The 17,194-nt window shown below is 40.2% G+C and overlaps 1 protein-coding gene across 2 annotated transcripts; it reads right to left on the bottom strand.

Moving 5' to 3' along the window:
- Window positions 1–775: 775 nt before the first annotated feature.
- Window positions 776–15,505, bottom strand: LOC134799322 (ribosome quality control complex subunit NEMF homolog). 2 transcript variants are annotated; one of them, XM_063771710.1, is made up of 18 exons: window positions 15,354–15,505; window positions 14,957–15,128; window positions 13,982–14,184; window positions 13,503–13,639; window positions 12,488–12,663; window positions 11,208–11,402; window positions 10,691–10,873; window positions 9,583–9,776; window positions 9,136–9,331; window positions 8,255–8,433; window positions 7,016–7,187; window positions 6,299–6,440; window positions 5,369–5,508; window positions 4,253–4,322; window positions 3,581–3,786; window positions 3,009–3,167; window positions 1,787–1,908; window positions 776–1,058 (listed from the first exon to the last, which is right to left on the bottom strand). In XM_063771710.1, the coding sequence occupies exons 1-18, from the start codon at window positions 15,407–15,409 to the stop codon at window positions 860–862; spliced, it is 2,901 nt and encodes a 966-aa protein (XP_063627780.1). In that variant the 5' UTR covers window positions 15,410–15,505; the 3' UTR covers window positions 776–859. The 2 variants fall into 2 exon arrangements, with proteins under 2 accessions (XP_063627780.1, XP_063627779.1); XM_063771709.1 differs by lacking the exons at window positions 776–1,058; window positions 1,787–1,908 and adding an exon at window positions 12,174–12,215 and having other exon boundaries at window positions 2,994–3,167; window positions 12,530–12,663.
- Window positions 15,506–17,194: the final 1,689 nt, after the last annotated feature.

Below are 17,194 nucleotides of genomic sequence, written 5' to 3'. Positions count from 1 at the left end.
GGCTTGTGTCAGTCACGTGGTCGGAAGAGAGTACCAGGCGGAGTATATTATTATACCATGGAGATAACCTATGTAGTAGGTAAATTGTAGTTTTTTTCTGGTGGCACGTATACCAGATTCGCTTCTCTATTAACATAATTCTTAAAATTAGATTGTATTACCCCTTTTTGGTTTAATTACCATAAATATATATCACGGATATTGTATCACCTTTAAGGGGCCCACTGATTAACAGTCCGCCGGACGGTATCGGCCTGTCAGTTCTTCGGAACTGTCAAAATTTTGTTTTAACTGACAGGCCGATACCGTCCGGCGGACTGATAATCAGTGGGCCCCTTTACAAGACTCACAAAATGTCACACTCACACTGTCAGTTTCAAATATGTAAAATGTAAGATGAAACTAAAGTCTTGGTGATTTAAAAAACCCAATGAATAAAGTTCCGAGATAGTTTTACTTGTGCAAAAATTTGGAAAACGCTCTTATATTTATAAAATCTTTAGAGGTATCGATAAGTTGGGGCTAATGAAATAATAAACGCGCTAAAGTTCGTTAAAACTGGGTTAGGTTAGGTATTGCTTATAAAAGTACCTACTAGGGCAACATAAGAGCCACGTGATCATTATGTCTACTTCTTGTCTTGTCGCGCGTGAACACCACGACGGCGGTCTTGGCCGCTTTGGAGTCACATAATGTTACAATTCAGATGGTTAATGTCAAATGTGATACTCAAATATACAAGTAAACTCAATACGCTGTATAGTATAGTCCGTAAACATTTCTTAAAACAATGGTGACTCTTATAAAAGTACTAAGGTAACATGAGACTGTAAGAGTTCTGATCCTAACGAAATTCTCCCTATTTCTTGTGCTTATGCAGCTGCGGCGCCGACAGTTTGACCTTGCCGGGGAAGTTCCTCGCGACGTTCTCCTCCTTGACCGCCTTGAGCAGGTCTCGCTCTCTCGGCGTGCAGGCCTTGTCGCGCGTGAATACCACCACGGCGGTCTTGGCCGCTTTGCCCCGCTTGCTGTTGCCTGGCGTTAGCTTCACTTTGAACCTGAAAAGATTTAATGTGATTTATTTTTGCACCCGCAAGTACTTCGCAGAGACGTTACCGTTCGCGGTCGGCAGGGCGTTCATCTTCACACCCTAGACCCCAAATGGTCGCACACTGTGAGGAATTTCCTCCCGCGGACGCTCCGGCTGTGGAATGAGCTCCCTGCCTCTTTTCCGGGGGGCTAAAGTATGGGTAAGTAAAGTTTTAATTTAGTTTTTTGCACCTCCCAATACGGGGTATTACTGCAATGTTTTGCCGCTAGACTGCAGAACTAAGCTAGCTAGTAAAACATAGAGAAACTTATACATACTGCCTTAAACTGTTTTTTGATAAGTTTTGACAGACAATAAAATATGACATTAATGCATCAAGGCGGTTTGTTAACAAGGGCCTACCGGGAAACGCGAAAATCGAAATTTAGTTATCTGCCTCTTTATCACTCGAATATGCAAGAGTGATAGAAAGGTTAGATAACGAAATTTAGATTTTGTTGTTTCGCGGTAGACCCCCAGATTGTGATGGAGTGGTAGTGGCGCCCCCTACGCAGAGTTTCGCGTAATATTCCCTATTGGTTAATTTATGAATTTCATTTCTCCACTACCTAACGGTTGTCTGGAAGAGATAGCTCTTTAGCGATAAGCTCACCTGTTATTTACCCCTGTCTTCATGTATTATTATCATATAAGATTGAGTGGCATTTAAAAATGATAGAGTAATTAGCAACCCACTTGTAGTTGTGCAGGGCGGAGTAGGGCGCCACGACGGGCACGGCGAACAATAGCTCGTCCTCGGACAGTGGACAGCCGGTCAGCTGGTCCAGTATTTCCACATCTGCGTTTTGTTGCTCCGGCTAAATCACAGATTTAATGTGTAACAACTATGTTAATCATATTACAATACGCGACACCGCAATATATTTAATGCAGTGCATGACAGGCTGAAACATTGCTCACAGACAATTCACTCGTGTGTCGGTGGGATTGTGTAGTTTCAGGCCTTTGGCCCACTTTTACAATTGAGTATTCACAATAGGCCCTGACTCCCGAGAGAGGAAATTGTTTTCGCTGTTCTACAATTGATTGTGGAACAAGAAAGTATTGGCCATATTTGCAACCGAAAGAGGAACAAAGTACTTTCTTCGTTTGTAATGTATTATTTATGAAAAAGCGATATGTTTCGTCTACTTAAGTAAACTATGTGACAACATCGTTAGTTATTAAAATGTCAAACCTCCGCATCCGCTTCAGGCTCCTCCGGCTCCTCATCCTCCGCTTCAAGGATCTGCGGCGCGGGTTGGGGTATTTTCGGCCCCTTCGCTTTGCCCATTACTCACGCTTAATAAACTAAAGTGTGTATAAACTAAAAATGTCAAACCTCAGCGTCCGCTTCAGGCTCCTCCGGCTCCTCATCCTCCGCTTCAAGGATCTGCGGAGCGGGTTGGGGTATCTTCGGTCCCTTCGTCTTGCCCATTACTCTCGCTTAATAAACTAAAGTGTGTATAAACTAAAAATGTCAAACCTCAGCGTCCGCTTCAGGCTCCTCCGGCTCCTCATCCTCCGCTTCAAGGATCTGCGGAGCGGGTTGGGGTATCTTCGGTCCCTTCGTCTTGCCCATTACTCTCGCTTAATAAACTAAAGTGTGTATAAACTAAAAATGTCAAACCTCAGCGTCCGCTTCAGGCTCCTCCGGCTCCTCATCCTCCGCTTCAAGGATCTGCGGAGCGGGTTGGGGTATCTTCGGTCCCTTCGCTTTGCCCATTACTCTCGCTTAATAAACTAAAGTGTGTATAAACTAAAAATGTCAAACCTCAGCGTCCGCTTCAGGCTCCTCCGGCTCCTCATCCTCCGCTTCAAGGATCTGCGGCGCGGGTTGGGGTATTTTCAGCCCCTTCGCTCTGCCCATTACTCTCGCTTAATAAACTAAAGTGTGTATAAACAAAAAATGTCAAACCTCAGCGTCCGCTTCAGGCTCCTCCGGCTCCTCATCCTCCGCTTCAAGGATCTGCGGAGCGGGTTGGGGTATCTTCGGTCCCTTCGTCTTGCCGGGCTTGCCGCTCTTGGCTGCCGCTTTCTTTTGGCTTTTCTTCGTGTCTTTTAGGGCGTTTGCGGACTGTAGGAAAATAACGGAAATTAAATTCGCGGGGAATGTAAGAAAGTCCGAAGATTTCAAATTTGATCGCCTAAATCGAGTTTCCCGGCATCCTGCCACACCAAGGGTTAAGTTGAATTGTCGAATGGCGACGGTTTTGAAAAGTATGTACATTAAAATTGCATTTATTTGCGCCCATGTAGCAAACACAGCCAGTTAATTTAATTTGACAAGTGGGTACAACATTTGACTAATCTGCGAACGGTCAAGGAATTAGATTTCTGTGCCACTTTGTACCTTGTGCCAGTAACAATAATATGAAATCTCTAGGGACTTTCACATTGTTTCTTTTGACAAATTTGATTGACAAGACCCAAAGTGGCATGGGAATAAAATTCCTTGTCTGTATTTGTCGGAACATGTTGTCACGGTACCTGAAGTATGCTCATCCTGAGCGCGCGATCCTCCTCATCCTGATCCTTGTATTTCTCCTTAATCTTCTTGAGCTTGCTGCGCTGCCCGCGCTTCATGCCTGGCTCCTTCTTTTCTTCCTTTTTATCTTCTTTGTTCTGCTGTTCTTTGTTATTCTTTTTACCAGTCTTTTTTGGTAGGGACGGGAATGAAAGGGGCTTGTCGTCGCCTGGTAAGAAAGATTTAATTGTGTCGTTTTCTGACAAATGGTTCTACATATATTATCGGTTGTCAATAAGGCGATACGTCACATAAATATAAATAGTCTTTTTGATAAAAACTTTCATGAGCTCTGTATTCACGATTATTAGATAACATACCTATAAATCTGTTAGCCTTTTGACCGCTAAAGACGTCAACTGACGGGCGCGGCTACATCCCAATATCAACCTTCGTGCATTCGGACAAGGTTGACAATGCCGCGCCGCGCACGATACGCGTGGCGTTCAAAGGGTTAAAGTGGACATTGATAGAGTTAGGCCAAGAAAAGTCTGCAGCGATTTTGATAGCCCACGCAGTGCAAGTGTTATTTATACGTCATAATTTCATAGAAGTTTGACGTTTAAATGACATTTGCACTGCGTGGGCTATCAAATCGCTGCAGACTTTTCTTGGTCTAACTCTAAGATACTCACTGTTGTTTGATACTTCTGATATGGTCCGTGTTTTCGACTGCATTATAACTTCTCCTGTTCCGTGGTCGACCTGTGATAAAAATAGAATTTTATTGTATATACCTATTTAAATTACATTTTGTACCTAAATCATAATTTAGTTATGCCGTTTTTTAGGGTTCCGTACCCAAAGGGTAAAAGCGGGACCCTATTATACCCTAGTCTTAGACTCCGCTGTCCGTCCGTCTGTCTGTCTGTCTGTCTGTCACTTATGAACCGTGATAGACAGACTAGACAGTTGACATTTTCACAGATAATGTATTTCTGTTGCCGCTATAACAACAAATACTAAAAATCGGCCAAGTGCGAGTCGGACTCGCGTTCCAAGGGTTCCGTACATTAAGTCCGACTCACGCTTGACTGCACATTTTTAATAGATTTTCCTGTCATCTATAACTATATTGTCTATTTTATCAAAATTTTAGACTCAGTAGTTTTAGAAATAAAGGGGGGGGGGAATGGTCTTTTTTTTTATATTTTCTTAAATAACTTCTAACTTATTTATTTTAAAATTATAAAAAATATATATTTGAAATTCTCACAATGAGCTCTTTCATTTGATATATAACACGATACTCGTATAGTTTGAAAAACTTTGTTTTTTAATTTTCTCATTTACCCCCCTAAAAGTGGCCCCTATGTTTAAAATTTATTTGTTTACGTTACATGTCCGTCTTTGGATCATTAATTTACACATGTGTACCAAATTTCAACTTAATGAGTCCAGCAGTTTTCGAGAAAATAGGCTGTGACCTGTGACAGACAGACAGACGCACAAGTGATTCTATAAGGGTTCTGTTTTTTCCTTTTGAGGTACGGAACCCTAAAAATAAAATAAAAATTTAAGTGGGGCGCCCATACAACAACCGTGATTTTTTGCCGTTTTTTGCGTAATGGTACGGAACCCTTCGTGCGCGAGTCAGATTCGCACTTGGCCGGTTTTTTTTAACAAAGAAGGCCACTGTCACCTGCGTTTAAGATAGACAAAACATTTAATATCTTTAGTATGATTAGATCATTACATTATGCGCACTGATTAAAATTCCATCCTGTATGCTTTCGAGTTTTTTTATTTACCTTGATATGCGTGTCAGGGAAGGCTTCATCGTCACTTTCGCTGTCCTCTTCTATGTCGTCTAAGGCGGGCTTATCGCTTGGCGGCTCTTTCTCACAGCTCTCCTCTTTCTCTTGCGATTTGTCCTCTTCATCTGATCCGTCTATAAAAATATTGATTAATACTTATACGTTGAATTGGTTTGATCACTACTTTGCCTATGAAAATACTTGAAGTCTTCTGACAATGCGTTCCCTTGAAGATGATTTTAAAGTTACTACGGCCGTAGTAGCTTTTCCTCATCATTCTACGCAGACGAAATCGCAGGCAGAGGCTAGTAAAATATAAAGGTACTTTACCATCCTACCGACTGTGCCAGTAATATGATGAGATAGATTTCTAAACCCTTTAACGGACATAAGGGTCTCTAAAATTAGGCAAAATTGAACCCTGTGGCTTTGAAATAAAGCTCAAAATAATTGTAGGAAATATATTCCCTCTGCTTTAAGTTACTGATTTACGGATTCTTACCATCTTCTGAGACTGCAATCTCCTCGTCCCCCTCGTCTGTCGTCAAAGCCGTGGTGGCTTCCGACACGCATCTATATGCGGCGTCCGATTCATCCTGCCAACTGCGCCAGTAATGTAAAAGATATCTTTACTGATCTTACCATCATCTGAGACTGCAATCTCCTCGTCCCCCTCGTCTGTCGTCAATGCCGTGGTGGCTTCCGACACGCATCAATATGCGGCGTCCGATTCATCCTGCCGACTGCGCCAGTAATCTAAAAGATATCTTTATTGAATCTTACCATCATCTGAGACTGCAATCTCCTCATCCCCCTCGTCTGTCGTCAAAGCCGTGGTGGCTTCCGACACGCATCTTTATGCGGGGTCCGATTCATCCTGTCAACTGCGCCAGTAAACTAAAAGATATCTTTATTGAATCTTACCATCATCTGAGACTGCAATCTCCTCGTCTCCCTCGTCTGTCGTCAAAGCCGTGGTGGCTTCCGACACGATAGATGAGGCGTCGTCCTCAGGCACTGTCGATTTGCGCTCGCCCTTGTGCCGTTCTATGCAACTGTCTTCTAACTGTATATGAAAAGTGGGTGATTAGAATTACTGTTGATGTAGTCGAAAAGGAGTTTTAGGAAAGATAGAAGCGGACGGGTAGACGCAGCTCTCTCAAAAATTGGTTATAAGATGGGACGTTTGAGATAAAAAAAAGGGGCACTGGATTTACAGCTAGGGTCTTCTTCTTCTTCTTCTACCTAGCGTTATCCCGGCCTTTGCCAGGGTATTTCAGGGTACAGGGTTTTACAGGGTATTTCAGGAAATTGGGAATATTGGGACGAGTGTAACCGTAGGCCACCCTAGGAGTTAAGTCATCAGTCGCAAAATAGTAAAAACGTTGCGGTGGAATCTGGCCTCTAGTACTAGAGACTTTGACCAGATTCTCTTTACTTAACCCTTTACCAGGCTGACAGTTCAAAAATGACAATCGAATGTCAGTCTTACTGATCGAAAATAGAACTGATATTTGAAGTGCCATGTGGGAAATATATAACCTTTAGCCTGGTAAAGGGTTAATATGTTGATTCTCAAATGATTTGATTGTCAGTGAAAAATTAAGTCACACTTCTTAGGCTAAATATAAAGAACCTTACCCTAAACAGGAAGCTGAACCCCAGCTGCAGGTGCTGCGGCAGCAGGTAGTTCTTCTTGCCGCGGATCATGAAGGACCCGGTGGTGAGGTACTCGCCGGTGGGCGCCGACTTGGACACTTGGTGTGCGTGCACCCACCACGCGCTCGTGAGGACTTTAGCTTCCCACGCCACACTGTCAATAAGAAGATTTTTTTGGGATGAAATAGGGACCTAGTCTGACGTCTGGATTTTGTGTTACACCCTTCAGGGCATCAGCTGACGGTCTTTCTATCTCGACACAACTGGCTGTCCTTTTTTTAAACTGACAAAGTTTTAATCAACATTGCTTACGTGTTCGAGTGGCTGTGGCTGCCGTTCGTCAAACCACCAACGGAGCAGCAGCTTACGTCCACGAGGGTTCATCACCATACGTCGTTATCGCGGGAGCAACAACGATTTGACAGTAGTGTAAGATTATGACAAATAAATAATAACAGAAGTGACATTCCTATCGAGTAACGTTTATATGTACCTATGAGTTCAAAATGTAGCAGAATCTAGATAAAAATTTTGGTCATCTATTACTAAAATCACATAAAATACTTTCAGAAGTAAATAGTGATATAAATAATTAAATACATTGGTGACTTATTTTTCAAGTTGACACGTTGACTTATAGGTATACGTTTACAAAGTGAAATACGAGATTAATTGACCTTTCCCAGCGAAAACTTTATGCTAGATATGAAAAACATCTTAGAGGTTTAAATGTGTAGGCAGTATATTCCACTTTTACAAAACAGACGTTCTGTTACATGTGTTCTTTGACAGGCTTGTTTTTGCCCCCGCGATAACGACGTATGTTCAACACACATTACCAGTTATGGCCGTGGTTTCTTTTAGGGCCAGTTGCACCAACCACATTTGACAGACTTATCAACGTCTGCCGGCGCGCCCCGGTGCTTTACTATGAAACTTTCCATACATAAAAATTTAGCGAACTCTTTAACGATACGAACAGTTTGGTGCAACCGACCCCTAGTCATGGAAGTCTGTTCCTGGCTCGCGGGCTGTAACCTCCAAATCAAACTCACCGGATAAATCCAGCTTATCCAGCCCATTACTCTTTACCCTGAGAAAAACGTCTTCACGAAATCAACTTCGCTACATATGGATTCTACGTCGACACAACGTTTGTGCGATGCAGACTTCACCTTTACCTGTACAGCGACATCTAACAACCAATTGCGTAAGCTTTACCTGTAGGCTACAGCAGCTTGGCCCGCTTCACCCAGTGTCTTCGGCGGCACAGGCCCGCCCGGGTTCTTGATGATGATGGAGGAGGCTCCGGACACGTCGGCGTGCACGTACACGTCGGTGGAGCGCATGTAGCGCTTCACGAGGAGCTCGTTTTGCTGCTGGTCCCGTCCACCAATCACCTGGAGAATAAATGAATGTACAGATGTCGTAAGAAATAACCCTGAGTTAGTATTGTCTTCGGTTAGTCGATAGTTACTCATGAAATAAAACTATTGAAACGGATTATATCGCGCGTTGACCACGAACGCTGTAAAGGGTTCGAAACGTCGGGATGAATTCAATATACGCGATATAATCCGTTTCAATAGTTTTATTTAACCCTGAGTTAGGTTTATTTATCCTTACTTTTTTTTTTTATTGCTTTATATGTAAAGTTCCAGCTCTTGGGCTCGTTTGAGTTCTTTTATAAAACACCGTAAGCACGTTGGGCAAACACGTTTGTTTCTGTATCAAGAAGGCCTACTCCACAAATATTATGAGTCAAATAATGAAATAGAGAGTAAGAAAAGCGACAATGAAGTCTTCAGCGGCCAAGTATGGTCATAGAGAAAAAAATACATAGAGTGCTCACTCCATACATCAGTTTTAGTACCAAAACGACTATTATTTTCGTAGTCGACATCTAGCATCGAGTAGCGGAATTATCAGTACTGCTACTTGACAATAGATGTTGCAACGACAGAAAAATCGAATGCTCAACAATATTTAGGTAATATTATAACCGGAACTCTATTTTCAGCTCTTTTTGCTTTTAATATTAGTTGTAAATTGTTGTTCAATGAAGATATCGACTAGTAACTTACTTTTCTATTATAACTTACTAAGTAGTTATCCGATGATATGAACCAGAAGAACTTCTCAAACCAGTAGGTCTTCCTGGCTTTACTGATGGAGCTGATGGTCTGAGCCTCCTTTAAGGTCTGTTTGGTCTTCCGCTCGGCGCTCTTGAGGGCTTTGTCTGCTGACTCCAGGGTCTTCTGTTGCTTTTTTGCTGCGTTGCGTTTCATGTCGTAGTATCTGAGTGAAACGTATTTCAAAGTTTGTTTGTGATGATTGTAATATGGACTTTATGACTATTTAAACAGGGTAGAAAATAAAATAAATAAAACCACAAGTTAAGCGCAATTTAAAGATTGTAAGAATTATTTCTTCAAACTGATAATGGTGCGAATAAGCGGAGCAGCTTTGTTCACGTAGAAGTTGTTAAAACATTTTAAAACCCATTTTCACCCCCCAAGGTGTAGATTCCAGCACTATACTATACTCACTTTCTAGCGTTAGCGAAGGCCGTCAACGACAGGTCGATGTCGACACACATAGGCGGTACCTCATCCTCATACGGGTCAGAGAGGGACAGCGTTATGTGGTTCGTGTTGAGTTTCAAATGTTTAATGCAGGAGGCGATGGGATCGTTGTTTTCTTTGGCCGTCTTTACGAGGAGCGTTATGTCGTCCCAGGACATCTGTTGGGGGATGATGAACAAATATTACTCTCGGACTCATTATATCAAACAATAGAAGTTAATGATGGCAGATCGCGAGCCGGGGAATTAGAAAAAGGAAAATGTTAAGTCTACAAATTTACTCAATAAAAAATTCGATTGCGATGCAATATCGCCATCACGTCAGGTGCGGCGGGGGACTTTGTTTTATAAGGTGTAGTGATGGTTCACGTTCTGTATCGTAGTTTAATAGGTTGAGAGGTCTTTAGAAACACATGTTTTTTTAACCGATTGTTGGCGCAACATAACATAAGTACTCGTACAAAGACCGGTGTGACAACACATGACGTCAGACACATACGTCACGGCTCTCAGTTCCGCGTACCTACATTAGACTGCACCGTACAGCCGAAGCGGCTACACATATTTTGTATATATTTCCAAAAAACTTAAACGTTACTTGTAACTAGATAAGGTGGTTCGCTTTCGATACAAAAAACTATTGCGTTATATTAAGTAATTACACACTATTACTACATAAATATATGCGCATCTATCTACTTTCGAATGTTTATTTGCGCTAAATTGATAGTAAAACTTTGTTTAATACAGAAATCACGCAAAAAAACGTTTTATTTCTTATCAATGCAATACCAAAATAACGTTTTTTGCGTGATTTCTGTATAAAACTACTATCCTGGCGGCTTAGCACGGTCGCGTTTTTATCCCTTGTCACCATGCCTGTCACGTTCTAACAAGTATGTAAGTGCGAAAGGGACGCGCATAGTGATAGTCGATAAAAATGGAACCGTGCTGAGCCCGCTGGAGTTTCATCATTATTCACCACAAGAGCTTAAATAAAATTGAGGAGTATATCGAACACCAATTACCTATATTTTGACTATAAAATACAATTTTAAGTTTCCAATTCTCACCTGGTTGGCGATGGCAGCTTGTATAGCAAGCCTCGCTTGCTCGACAAGCGGCTCGTTCCTTGAAATAAGTTCAGCAGCTTGCCGGTCAGTTACTTGCAAATCTTCTAGTTCGTTCACTCGCTTCTCGTGGTCTTTGCGGACGTTCTGGAGTTTCTTCATGGCTTCTCGCTCTACTTGGATTGTCTGGAAGGAGACAGGAGAATTAGGGAGGTATTAAAATATATTTCTTTGTTATCTAAATATATTTCTTGGTTATCTAGTTTGTTTGGTTTATATTGTGGTTAGATAACGATGTCCAGGAGTCAGAATCTAGTGTTAGCACTCGTAGCATAAATATTTGAATTTAATACCGCCAGGTTTACGGTATTATTTTTCCAATCGAGTGTTTTAAAGGGTTTATTTACTTTTATATCCTAGATGGGCATTTCTATTTAAAGTTGTACCTCTAACTTTTGTGTTAGATTTGAAAATTTTCATATTATTTCTACTCTAAACCACGAGGGAAGTATTAATTTACCTTTAAGTCAATCTTCTGTCCCTCCAGCGCCGAATAGAACTCGTCTACAGCTCTGTCAAAAGTGTCATACTCCGCGTAGGGCTGTGCTTTGTGTTGCGCGTATAGCATCGGGTGGAACTCCACGTTGGTGAGGAAAAAGGCATCCTCGCCTGGCTGGGGCTGAGGACGTTCCTCTTTCTTCTGAGTGATGTAGCCCTGGTACAAAAGAAACAAATATCACAATATGTTTTTCTGCTCTGTTGAGGCCTTCGCGCGTTGCGACCAAGATCGTAGAGAACCGTTGGATACTCGCACCTACACGGGTGTGCTATAAATGCATGGAATATTAACCAGATATAAACGTGATATGATGATGATGAAATTCTTAAAATTCACGCGGTTTCGTTGATACGCGTATTTGTACTGGAAATCCTATAAGATGTTGGTCAAATCCCAGTTTTACCACAAACGAAATAAGGTTACATATTGAAAAAAAAAACGGGTAACTCACGTATTTTAAGTCGAAAAACGCTCCGGTTGATGAATGATGACACTCCTCGGTACGGAGTGAAACATGTCGAGCGGTTTTCGACATAAAATACGTGAGTGACCCGTTTTTTTTTTCAATATATTTAATATGTCTGTGTCTCACGGAAGTTTTGTTATTGAAATAAGGTTACCTTTGCCACTTCCCGCCTCGCGGTCTAAATCAACTCTTCAGCCTTTTTCACGGTTTCTACCAGCTTGTCCAAATCTCGTTCTACATTTAAAACCTTCCTAGAGTCTATGCTATAGCAATTCTAACCACAACACAAGTGAAATAAGTTTACCTTTGCCACTTCCCGCCTGGCTGTCGCCATCAGTTCCTCAGCCTTCTTCACAGCTTCTACCAGCTTGTCTAAATCTCGTTCTACATTCTACATTAAAAACCTTCCTAGAGTCTATGCTATAGCAATTCCAACCACAACAGAAGTGAAATAAGGTTACCTTTACAACTTCCCGCCTGGCTGTCTCCATCAATGCCTCAGCCTTCTTCACAGCTTCTAAAAGCTTGTCCAAATCTCGTTCTACATTCTACATTAAAAACCTTCCTAGAGTCTATGCTATAGCAATTCCAACCATAACAGAAGTGAAATAAGGTTACCTTTGCCAGTTCCCGCCTGGCTGTCGCCATCAGCTCCTCAGCCTTCTTCTCGGCTTCTACCAGCTTGTCCAAATTTCGTTCTACATTTTACATTAAAAACCTTCCTAGGGTCTATGCCATAGCAATTCCAACCGTAACACAAATGAAATAAGGTTACCTTTGCCACTTCTTGCCTGGCGATTGCCATTAACTCCTCAGCCTTCTTCACGGCTTCGACCAGCTTGTCCAAATCCTGTTCTACAGAGAAACCCTTTCCAGGTTCTGTGCTGATCTTCATGTTGCCCGTCAGGCCAGATTCCAGGAGAATGTGGTCTATAATCGCTGGACCATATTCTGTGGTAATAAAATATAGACAGAATGAGACAATGATAATCCTCTCACTTTCTTTTGTTCTGTTATTTTAATGCTGTAAGTTTTAATGATAAGAGGTAGTCATCATGTGATGTAATTCCTGGAAATACCGTAACTAAAGAAGGTGTTTAAGGGTGATATTCCACCTGTCCAATGTGTCTTGCGTCTCACATTTTGCTTTATGAGAGAGTGAGACGCAGAGACATTGGACCAAGATATTGGACGGATGGAATACCACCCTTAGGTATATAAACAAAGTATGGCAGACAGTTTCCATTGGTTTCGAACTATCATTGGCCTTTGCGTCTATTGCAGACGATTTATGGTGTAAGACATTACACCGCCTGGGACGGAGCTATACTTCGACCATAATATATTTTTTGCACTATATCAAGAGGTGTCTTAATACAAATATCTCGCTGCCACTTAAATATCGAATGTAATTACTAAATAGAAGGTTCATTTTGAAGTTTGATGTGAATCCATCTTCCATGCTATTAACTGACAATAGTGACAATTCGTAAACCTTATTGTAATGTTAACCTCCTAAGGCCCAAGGTCCTACCTATAGTACATACTTATTCAGTTCGATGAAATCTAAATCATATTCAATTGGAACAGAGTCGCATCTGTTTTGTTTCATTCAATTTTCAAAATAAACCAAGATCAACTCTATTCCCTGCACTAAAGGATCAAATTTCAGTGGCAAATTCTGGATTTTTCGTTTGTATGGCTGGGCCTCAGGAGGGTATGGTATTAGGTCCACCAACTCTGTTAAGAGTGTTGATAATTTCGCACCCTATTACATTATGTCAACTTACCTAGGTTAGGGTTGAGTATTTTCTTGAGATTGTCTCCAGGCTTGCTGTTGGCCAGTATTTTCTTCAAGCCCTCTGCATCTGGAGGGTCAAAGTTAGACTTTGCTCTATCTAGGGGATATTTTTCTTTTACTGCAAATCTGTAAAAGGAACAAACTAAATTATTTAATAACTTTTGACAAAGTAATTCACCAGTCACTACAACTTATCAGAGAAATTCTACCAGTAAGCAGTAAGTACAACGTATTAAAACAATTATCCTTTAAATTAATAGTAGTATTAAAGAGAAAATGTAATAATCCTAATACCTACAAATACACAGGACTATAAAATGTGTCAAAATATTTCTAACCAAAATTTTTTTCTTGGTTATTTATATGTACTTGAATTTGCATCATTGTTTTGAAGTACCACAAGCAATATGAAATGATAGAGCTAACATAAAGCAATTAGCTAAATTACTTAACTAATGGTCTACTAACCTAACTTTATCCCCCTCCACATGGGGCCGCAGCACATTGAGTATCGTCCACTCATAGTCCGTCAGCACTATATTTCCCCTATCATACAATTCCAGTATGACATGATAGGCCGCCTCTCCACTCCCAAACTGTAGGTCTATGATACGGTCTATACCTAGCTGCGTCAGCTTCTCTAGGCGCTTGTTCTTGAGATGTTTACGGAGCTGGAAAATAATTGATAAGTTATTACTGGAGATACAAATCTAAACTAAAAATTACCAACAATATTAAGCATAAAGGTAGCCTTATTGCTTATTAGTGAGTTATAGAGTTGCTTTCATACTCCCTTTTGTATATTTAATTTAAACAAATCATTGGAAAGAAAGATAAGTTCAGTATTTATAATTATGACTGACTATATTAAAGATATGGGACTTTTTGTTATGTAAACAAAGTTATAATAAGCTTTTTCCATGAAGATGAAAATGTAATAATAAGATGTACACAATAAGGCCAGGTTAATTGTTATAATTTCTACACAGAATAAATAATAGTACTACCATACAGAAATGACACTTCCTACAAAACTGTTCCTACAAACAAGTTTGACAGCGATTCAGGGTCGAATCATGCTGTTCCTTTCTAACTCATGGCACTATCCCTTACGGCTATTTAGGGTTGTCTAAATTGAAATCATTATTTTATCTGTGGTTGTGCACACAAAAGCACGTCAAGTGGTACCAACCCTAATAATTGCTCGGAGCAATGCTGTGCTGAAAGGAGCCGAGTTTGCCCGAAGTTAGGAGTGTCTCCCCAGTGCTACTGGGTATTGCACCACAATATGTCATGTAAATTCTCATGAATCAATCAGTCTATTAAATTTTTTTTATCCCAGCCAATGCTGTAAAATTGTATTTCAATAATTATCAATTTAGTTCACAATATTAAAAAGTATTTTATTTAAATTGTATGCAGCACTAAATTAAAATCACTAACCTTCATAGTAAACCCAGAAGGTGCTACATTCTTCGGCCATTCAAACTGTGTTGTGTGGAACCGGTTGGCCGACTCCAGCAGCAGCACAGCCTTCTCCTCGGAGCGCTGCAGCCGGATCAGGTACGACTTGTTGTCTATGTCGTACACCTGGTTTACTCGCATGCCCACCAGCCTAGGCAAAAAAACGTAGTCAACAACAAATTTCAAACATAACTTTTCTAAGCAATATAATGCATTCAAATATCAGTTATACGAAGAAAAAGTAGCCTAAAATGTGTATATATTGTAACTACTGTATAATACTTGAGATAACAGTTAAGTATTTCATTGAAATTGCAGCAGAGTATTGTTTTATTGGAAAGGTAAATTATGTTTTGTAAACACGAAGATAACTTACTTCTGTAGCTCGGTGACCATGCATATTATATCGTAGGTATTAAAACGAGTCTTCATTTTGAAGACAAAGTATTTTCTATATCACTTATTTAACAAAATCTACGTTTTTTTGCACAATTTTCAGCACAACACGTACACCATCAACGCATGTAGTTGTCAGCTGTCACTTGTCAATTGAAGTTGACGTTTTTGAGGGGTTTTTAATTTGTTAACTTAATACATATGTCCGTCCACACTTGGTCCACACATCAGTGCGAACTTCGAATATTTTAGAATATATAGTGCGTCAAGCAAATCTTGTCAGTAGCAATGTAAAGCAAACTAAAGTAGGGCAACACTCAAAGAGCAGTATTGCGCTAAGAAAAGCAGCAATGTACGTCGAACCAAAACGAATATGATTTTTTTTCCGCTGAGCGCGCCCTACGTACGTCAATCACTGAAATATGAAACCTATGGAAGTGAAACGTCAACGAATAATGCGTGCCACTGTGACGTCATCTTGGGACTAAACATGGCGGTTTTAGTGCTGCCCAGAAGATTTTTACTGTTACTAGGTTTTATCGATACATCGATACCTTTTTAACGTTCTCGGCTCATTTTATTTAAAATACTAAGTATGTATTATTTGTGCAGTTTATGTTTTAATAGGAAGGAAGTAAATAAATAAAAATTCTTTATTAGTATATTGTTATGTGAAAAGATACTTTGATTGAGTAAGATGTGTGGAGTCTAGGACAATTTCGTGCTTCAAATTTGACAGGTAAACGAGATGACGCTGTACTACTCAATACATATTGCGATTTTTGCGGTAACACTGATTTTCAAAAGTTGACGTTTGACAACTTAGTGACCGCAAAACACATGGCGCAGTACAGCGCCATCTGTTTTGGATGTCAGAATAAGTGTACGTGTTTTTCTTGGACTTTACCTCTCTATTACAATCAATTTTGTTGTGTTGCTAACCCTGAAGTCTGTAACACACTACCGCACTGCACCTCGACCTTGGTGCGCCGTATCTATAAGTGAGAGCGATACAAAATTCAAGCTTATTAAGCGACGGGTGAAAAAAAAACAAAACACCTTCAGAACATTTTTTTATTACAAAAATAAGGAATGACTTCCGCTCTTCAACTTCTTCAACATTTATTCAGCAAATAGGCCACAAGGGCATTTTTATACGTCAACATTGAATTTACATACAAGCAAAAATAATAACAATACATTAACCATTTTATAAATTACAACTATATGTATATGGTCTCTTAATGACGAATTATATAAAAAAACTTTAATAATGATATAAAAAAGCCCGCAGGGCAGCTTGTGGAGTAACGACCCCACGGACCCGAGTGCTCCCGAGAGTCGGTCAGGGTCTCCATCTCCAGCTCTTTCTTTTTATGTTCATTTCTTGGTAAGCTATAAAAATGATTTAATTATTAAATTAAGATAATTTAGTTGGTTTGAAGCGGGGTAGCATGATAAAATTGATAAAATAAGAAAATATAAATAGGCAATCATAATATATCGATATCATAGTCGATAAATAAAGTACAACCCTAGCTGAAATGTTTACATTATTTAAGCGTAAAAATATAGTTAAATAAATCGAATCACTTCATGATCTATAACTGCACAGAAGAACCTTGCTATTTATAATGTGAAACATCCTTAAATTTCCCAGGAACATTAACAATAACCAATATTTTTCATGTAAATTATAGCGTACCTGTGTATGGTTAAAGATGGCTGATTTGGTGGTTTTCTTATGCCGCACCCTGATACACTACACACTGGCATATTCGCGACGTAATTATTCACATTTGGCTTCAATTATTTTCAATC

Source organism: Cydia splendana, chromosome 18 (genome assembly GCF_910591565.1).
Source record: "Cydia splendana chromosome 18, ilCydSple1.2, whole genome shotgun sequence".
NCBI classification, from domain to species: Eukaryota; Metazoa; Arthropoda; class Insecta; order Lepidoptera; family Tortricidae; genus Cydia; species Cydia splendana.
Note: the sequence above shows the minus strand (reverse complement) of the source record. Positions and strands in the feature narration are given on the sequence as shown.